General features: G+C 32.7%; 1 protein-coding gene across 1 annotated transcript; it reads left to right on the top strand.

Annotated features, from left to right (window-relative positions):
- Nucleotides 1-6,996: 6,996 nt before the first annotated feature.
- On the top strand, nucleotides 6,997-7,787 carry LOC149146787 (uncharacterized). The gene is made up of 2 exons (XM_089449506.1): nucleotides 6,997-7,153; nucleotides 7,284-7,787. The coding sequence occupies exons 1-2, from the start codon at nucleotides 7,068-7,070 to the stop codon at nucleotides 7,621-7,623; spliced, it is 426 nt and encodes a 141-aa protein (XP_089305632.1). The 5' UTR covers nucleotides 6,997-7,067; the 3' UTR covers nucleotides 7,624-7,787.
- Nucleotides 7,788-8,306: the final 519 nt, after the last annotated feature.

Here is an 8,306-nt window from a genome sequence, read left to right as displayed (position 1 = left end):
AACCAAAAACACTTGATAATTATCAAATTTTCAATGGCATTTGAAATTCCCACTTCCACCTATATGCCATGGAATGTTAACTTAACCTTTCCTCATATTCTTCGTAAATTTCATTATGTATCATTCCAAATTATCTAATGGACGAGAGAAAATATCCTTGGAGTAGTGCTTGTAAGTGAGCTGCAGTCGTGTAAGTTGTGCCTTTGCCAAATATTTCGAAGACTTTTAGATCTCTTGACAATCATTGAAACCTTTGCGTATTTATAATCTCGCCTTCCTATTTTTTGAATGTTACGTTGAATCACGTTGGATCTTGGATGAGTTGTGTTGGACTCTTCAAAATCCCATATCTAGAGTTGTTTGTGTTCCCATATACAACCCCGATTCCTCAACAGGACATATCATGAGATACATTTGTGCAACCTTCTCTTGAGATAAATTTCAGGGATGGAGATAGAATATTTGGATCTAACATGTTAGGAAAATGGTTTTTCTCACATTTAAGGCTCTTGTCTTGTTTTTTTACTGCCAAACCTGATGCCAATTTTTCTTAAACACATAGTGAATAGATCTACACACAAAAATAAAATTTACTCACACAAAAACTCCACACAACACAATCTCCTACGTTAATATATTTATAGAGGATCAATCTTCACATCTCTTTCATCTCCCTAATCCCTCCTGTGAGGGAGTCATATTCAGACAAGCTCTAATACCATATTAGAAATTTGAAAGTGATCATAGAGTGACTACACACAACACAAATCACACACTGTATTATTATTGAGCACATAAAAAATTACATATATAGTTGTAGATTACCAACTTCAAGATGATAAGATCTATAGAAGGTGGATCTATGACTCACAATGACTTAGAGACAAATCACACATATAAGAAAATAACTGTTTCTAGAATAATACCTTGGGACTCATAATCACAACCTGTAAATCAAATGACACACAAGGAATCATTACTTCCAACACATCCTTCAACCCAAAATGAATATTTAGATGTTACAATCTCTTCCAGAGGTTATATCTAGATGCCATGTCAAAATGTTTCTATATTCAATGAAGCAACATAGGAGAATGGTTTTATTATATATTAACACATGTTTGTGAAATCCTAATAGTAACTAAAATGTCTATGGTTGAGTGATCACTTCAAAACTAGTTTCACATTGAGTCCCTTATTTTTACTTTCAAACCAAAAGTTAATCTTTTTCTCTAAAATAATTTTATACAACTTGCCTAAAAGAGAGATGATTATAATGGTCCTATAATTCGAGGGGCTACTTCTGTGACCACTTTTAAAAATATTAACAATGAGGTTCTTAGTCCAATGTCTAGAGAAACCTTGTTTGATTGCTACTTAGAAAAGTATGTAAATATGGGGGATGAGAATAGATTCTACAATTTTGAGAGTGTATTCCTAATAAACTTCAACATTTTTGCCTTTCTCAATTGATAGGATTTTTATAACAAATTTAATGTCTTCCAAAGTGAAAACCTTTTGTGTTCTAAAATAGGTTTGAATGTTATCCAAAAAATTAGTGAAGACACATATTTTTAATGTAGGACTTCCAATTTCAAGGTTATGATAAACTTGTGTAAGGTATGAAAACTAACAAAATTTTGAATGAAAAAATAAAAGAATAATATATTCACCTATTCTACACAATATTCATCCTAGAAAACCTTAACTAAGGAACTAGGCCAAGTGAGAGTTGTATCTATCTCTTTCTCCTTGTATCGACTCAACCATTCATAGTGTAATATTTAGGTATTCTATAGATTCAATTAATCTATATTACATTAAAAATATAATCCCGTCACTTAGAATAGATTACAGTGGGAAAAAACCATTGGTTAAGAAAACATAAGTCTATAAAAGAAATCAATAATACTTGAGGGATTTTCCCTCAAACCCCTCTCAAACCCCTAAATTGGAGGTGGGAATGGGGGGGGTGCATCAAAATTAGATTATAATGGACCAAACCATTCAATGAGAAAACATCGACCTAGATTAGATCACTAACCTAGATTAGGTTACAACCTTAATCTCATCATTAAGATTAGATACAATGAATCGATATGATTGGTTGAGAAACAAAAGAATTAAAAAAATACCTTCAAGCCCCACCAAAGCCTATAGATATGGGGGTTGGCCCTAAAAATCCCCATTTGGATGTGGCTAAGTCCACTTGCAAAGAATACGAAAAATATCCAAAATTTTCCATTGTATTAAATAGATTACAAAAGTGGGTGTGGGAGTAATGAATCTATATAATCAAGCACTAAGGGTAGTTATTACCATTGATTATCTACACTAAGAAAACTTATTAGTACTAACATATTTGATTAATGAGATAGTAGTATTCTTCAAGGTACAACATTTTCCAACAATTCTTTGGTGTCTTCAAATATGTCTCTAGCAAGTTGTACTCCACATGAATGCATTTTTTCTTAACATGGTAAGTAGTGTTCTTTTGTAGGAAAATTGCACTTAAGTTGTCACAATCTATCTTTAATTATTTCAAAGAAAAAGCAATAACTTAACATAATGTTTGTAACCATAGAACTTCCTCACTTGCATGGGTGGTTGTCATATACTTAGTTTCTGTAGTTGATAGTGAAACTATAGCCTACCTCTTACTTACCAAAACAATTTATCCACCAAATAGGTTGAAAACATAACCACATGTAGACATTTTTTAGTTAAGATCTGTAATTGAGTTTGCATTAACAAAACGCCATATATTTATCTAAAGTTGCTACAGGTATGATAGTTAATTAATTGAAGCCCTCTTTATCTCCATTTGAACTTAATGCATATGAGTTGACACGCTTCCAAAACATTTTCCTATTTTCACTAATGGCTTTGGATGAAGGTCTAAAATATCTTGGTTTTTGTATCAAACCAAATTCCTACAAGAAAGCTTACTAGAAATAGCTATTAGCCAAATAGGAGAGGTGACTCTGCAACTAGAGCCTTCGCTGGTTATCTAGAGCAGGAAGGATGGTTCTTTTCAAGTCAATCCTAGAGGCCATTTCAGTCTACTGGATGGCCTTATCATGGATCCCCAAAAGCATATGAAAAATATCAGGAGAATTTTCTAAAAGTTCTTATGGGTTGGGTCATCAAATAATTATGCCTTTCCTTGGGTCAAATGGGATTCCATTGCACTTCCAAAGGCCTAGGGGGGTTGGGGACCGAAGCACTTTCCTCCTTAAAAGCGTTGACCACTAAATCAGGTCGAAGACTCATCTTCTCATCTGGTCTTTGGTCGATTTTGGCTTCTTGAAGTATATAAACCCTCTCTCTATTGATGATTGGATCCGACCGCCAATCAAATCAGTGCACAACTATTCTATAATATGGAAGGTTATGATGTCTTCATTTCCTACAATTGAAAATGATCTAGTTTGGAAGATAGGGAATGGATCATGTTTCAGAATTGGCACTAATTGATGGTTCGAATGCAATGAGGTTTTTATATTACCTATAGATCTTGTTAATTGGCTCCAAGAAATGGGACTCTTCTCTTTGGAATATATTGGGAGAAGGGATGTAAACATATTAAGTCCACAGGGATGGCTATCACCTCAACAGTTCAACTTACCACCAATTTACAAGGCTATTTGGATGGATTATATAATGGCTTTGGCTGCTAGTAGCATTGGAATTAAAGATAAGGAGGATGAGATGGTTTGGCATCACTCGAAAAATGGGCACTATTCGCCAAAATCGGGATATGCCTTATTTCTTATCTAGCTCTAGAGCCACGTTCTAGAGGGTGGAAATCTCTATGACATTTAAAATTCCCTACAAAAATGTGGTTGTTTATGTGGTGCATACTGAAGAACAAGGTTCCTAACTAGGACTTTTTACAGAAAAGGAAGCATGTTGGCCCTAGTTGGTGCTACATTTGTAGATAGCATGAGCAGATTGTGCATCATATGTTTATTTCATTCTCTTACACTCATGAATTCTGGTCTTTATTTGCAGCCAAATATGCTTTGACATATCAATGGATAGGGAACTCACTAAAGTCTAGGAATAGTGGTTCATATCCCATGAGGCGAAGTTCTTTAAGGTATTTTCATTGTTAATTTGCTGAAGAATCTGTCTTTCCTACAACAAATTGTTTTTTTGCGACAATTTCACTCTTTCACGGATCACTATTGTCAAGGCATTTGCTATTTTTGATCTCCTCCCTATGTGAAAATCATCTGAGCCTTGTAGAGTTATTGTTGAGGTTCCTATTAATAAAACAGTTCCCTATGATTTTTATGACAGGGCTTCTCAAGGTTCTCCTTGTTCATGTGGTGGAGAGGCTCTACTCTTTCTCAATGAGAGTCACTCTTATAGAATGAAAATGAGTATGGGCGATGTCACTAATAATTTTGCACACTTGCTCGCTTTGAAGTTTCTTTTGATTTATGCTCTGGAGAAAGATATTACAGTCCTGCATGTTTAAGGAGATTCTCAATTGGTGGCCAAATGGATCAACGACAACTTTCAATGCCAAAATCTTTGATTACTGCCCATTGTGATTAAAATCTTCGTGCTTAAATCACTCTCTAGAGAAAGATATTACAGTCGTGCATGTTTATGGAGATTCTCAATTGGTGGCCAAATGGATCAACGACAACTTTCAATGCCAAAATCTTTGATTATTGCCCATTGTGATTAAAATCTTCATGCTTAAATCACTCTTGAACATTTCCACCATTATACATATCTATAAGGAATTAAATATGGATGTTGACATATTTTCAAAAGAGAGAATTTTAATGGCATTAGGACCTCACATATTATGGAGGTACAGAATGAAGCCCACAATGCTATCTAACATCGTTCATTTATAGACGGGTATCTAGGGGACTCATTTTCATTATGAAATAATTAGTTTATGTTCTTTTTTCACACAATTATTTTACTACCTACATAATACTTCTGTTGCTCTCATATAATAAGAAACACATAACACTTTTTAAGTATATAACTATAATTTTCTTTTTTTAATTGACATTGCCATATATCATTTTTATTTTTTAATAATAAATATATGTAAAAACTATGCCTATAGCTAAATACATGCTTATCATGTATAAACAATATGTAATTTTATATCTTTTTTGTAATAAAATTATAGTTTATTTCTGAGGAAAAAAATTAATAAAATCAACGACTTTTTATATATGAATACTCTCATGAATTTAATTGAAAATCCATTTATAAAATAGTAATTTTTCCAACATAAATATTTAATAATACAAAATCATCCGAATTAAAGGAAATAATTTATAAAATATTAGTTTTTAAAGCATAAATAATACAAAATCATACAAAATAATCAATTGTGAGAGGACGAAATGCTTCAGGCGATTTTTACAAAAGCACCCTTTTAAAAGGTATTGGAATATCTTCTGCACCAAAAGGGGTTATTTTGTGGCTTATGGTTTTTGCCAAAATGAATAAAGTACTTGCAATTGTGCTCTACGTGAATACAATAATGCATTCAAAGTGTGTGCACATTCCAATTGAGAGGTCATTACCATGAACTACATTAAAACATGTCCTTAGCATCTCTTACGCGTTACATTTCCGTGATTCTTTTCTTATTGTAATTGGCATATTTGATGTGGGCCTCTGCTCTTTTCCTTTTATTTCCTCTCAACTCTGCACAATAATTCGAAGGTTGCCATCAAAGTAGCATATCTGTCTTAGCAGTAAGTATAAATTAAATTAATAAGTATATTGAGAAATTAATGTATTTTAAAGACTTTGAGTTGAAATTTTATATAATTTTAGTGATAGCATTTTATTATAAGTAGGTTGTTATTTCATCCAATAAGTTAATAGGCTTGTCCTCAGTATGCTGAACTTATTTCGATGGCAGATTCCTTCGAACCTAATCCATTTGTAAAATATTTTAAAAATTTGTAACAAAAATAGATTGTAATTTCATCCAATAGGTTAATCTGCTTGGTTCTTCTCAGCTCAATATGCCGAACTTAATCTGCTTGGTTCTCAGCTCAATATGCTGAACTTATCTGGATTACAGATTCCTCCCAACCTAGTCAAATTTTAAGATATTCTAAATGTCGCAGATATTCTAAATAGACAGAAATAAAGATGCTTTTCTCTGCCCAAATAAAAATAAATGAAGTAAAGATGCTCTGCTCTGCTTAGATAAAAATAAATGAAGTAAAGATGCTCCGTTTTGTTTAGATAAAAATAAATAAATAATATATATACTCTTGACTAACATTGTCCTTCCTTGCTAATTCAGAAATATATGCTTAGATAAAAATAAATATCTTTCCTTGCTAATCCAGAAACATATGATTAGATAAAAATAAATAAATAAATAATATACCTTTGACTAACCTTATCTTCCCTGTTAATCCAGGAATATATGCTTAAATAAAAATAAATAAATAATATATATACTCTTGACTAACATTGTCCTCCCCTGCTAATCCAGGAATATATGATAGATTTGCTTTATATGTGTTTACTGAGCCTTGCAGGAGTGATTAAATGTGAAGTTAAGTCTTTACAAGTCTAGTGATCCATTTTATCGAATTTCCCAACTAGCTCTGGAAAAAATATATGTTAATTGAATGCTAAAGTTTTATAAATAGATGTTTTTAGACACATTCAGAGGGCTATCACCGACAATTCCTACCTTCCTCACTCCAATTTCCCGAATTTGGGCAGGGTCCACTCATACTCCACCATTGGTAAGTAGTAAGGACTGTCAAGTAGAATAAAGTTACACCACCGAAGAACCGTATTTTTGAATCGTTAAACGAACTGATGGGAGTGGCAGCGGTCTACAATTTTCATTCTAGAGAGTGTAGAGAGAGAATCGATTACGAACGTCGCGTTATTCCGTTGGGAAGAGAGAGAAAGCAGGCACAAATACCGCAATTCTGGTTGTTCCCCGTTCGCTCATCTTTGGCTCACCTCGCTTTTCGATACTATAAGGAGCCCCCCTCTCCAATTTACTTACAGTTTCGCACACTGGGAGGGGATTAAATTTATTGGTGATGATGAATTTTCGAAATATAATGATGCAGGCCAGCCTGTGCAAGAATTCTCATGCACTCGCTCCCTGGACTTTAGTAATGGTAAGGTATGAATGGTGCGATTATAGTAAAGTGTTGTTCTGCGTCTCTTTACCTCCTGTAACATAAATTCTTGCAATTTCTGTACTTTATTTTATGATAACCATATAATAATAATTAGTGTATCATAACTTTCAGGGGACGCAGGTCGCATGTAAAGGCTTCAGCGGAAATTAACAAAGTGGTATACACCCCTGATAATGATAATAATGAAGAAGGAGAATATCTAGGCGGCAGCAGCATGACCGAACACTGTTGTGAGCATGAGAATGAGAAAGAGAAAGAGAAAGAGAAGACATGGTGGATTCCTCACCCGAAAAGCGGCATTTTCTATCCAGAGGGCCACCAGAAATGGATCGAGGACGTTAATAATTGCAAGAAGGTGCGTGAGGAAGAACAAAATTATTGGGTTCGATCACTTGAGGACGTTACACCACCGCACCATATTGATCTTAATACTTATATTAGTTCAGATTAACGCTCTTTCTCCTACCATCACAGTTTTACAGAGACAAGGAGAAAATCAAGTTATATTTTAATCATTTTCATCTTGCGGATTTCGTTTTTTGTTTCGAAAAACAAACGACTTATCTTGTGTAACTCTTTTTTAGTTTTTTATCTAATGCTATTTGTTTTGGTATTGTTTAGTGAGTTTTTGGAATTTAGTATTTTATCAAAGTTTACAAGTCTTTTACAATGGAAGGTGTCAAGATCTCTAAGTTATTCTTGGAAAAATTAAACGAGAACCTTTACAAAGTTCTATAATTAAAAGAAAAGTTGAATAGATTTAATTAATAAGATTTCAATTTTTTATTATAATTAAAAAAATTATTTAATTAATACTATTTTAAAATTTTCATTATAATTAAAATAAGTGAGTTAATTCTTTTTTTATAAAATATTATTTTGGTTGTAATCACTTTATTGAAAGTGCATCGCACCATGTGCAATCACAATGATACCTTTTAGGACCGGTATAATTTTTATAAAGTTAAATCAAATAATTGAGTATCTCACTCTATTATAATTCTAATGAGGAATTTGAAATATTATTTTATATAAAGTTAAATCAAATAATTGAGTATCTCACCCTATTTTAATTCTAATGAGGAATTTGAAATATTATTTTATATATAAAATGATAGTTAAATTTTTTTAACA

This window comes from Pinus tabuliformis, chromosome X (assembly GCF_031772625.1).
Source record: "Pinus tabuliformis cultivar Carrire ecotype Pingquan chromosome X, CPIR1, whole genome shotgun sequence".
In the NCBI taxonomy this organism is placed as follows: Eukaryota; Viridiplantae; Streptophyta; class Pinopsida; order Pinales; family Pinaceae; genus Pinus; species Pinus tabuliformis.
This window is presented reverse-complemented; position numbering and strand designations above follow the sequence as displayed.

Excerpts from the sequence above, each read along its gene's own strand:
- LOC149146787 (XM_089449506.1), top strand. The coding sequence starts at position 7,068 with ATGATGAATTTTCGAAATATAATGATGCAGGCCAGCCTGTGCAAGAAT. Across the intron at positions 7,154-7,283 it reads TGGACTTTAGTAATGGTAAG|GGGACGCAGGTCGCATGTAA; the intron begins GTATGAATGGTG and ends CATAACTTTCAG.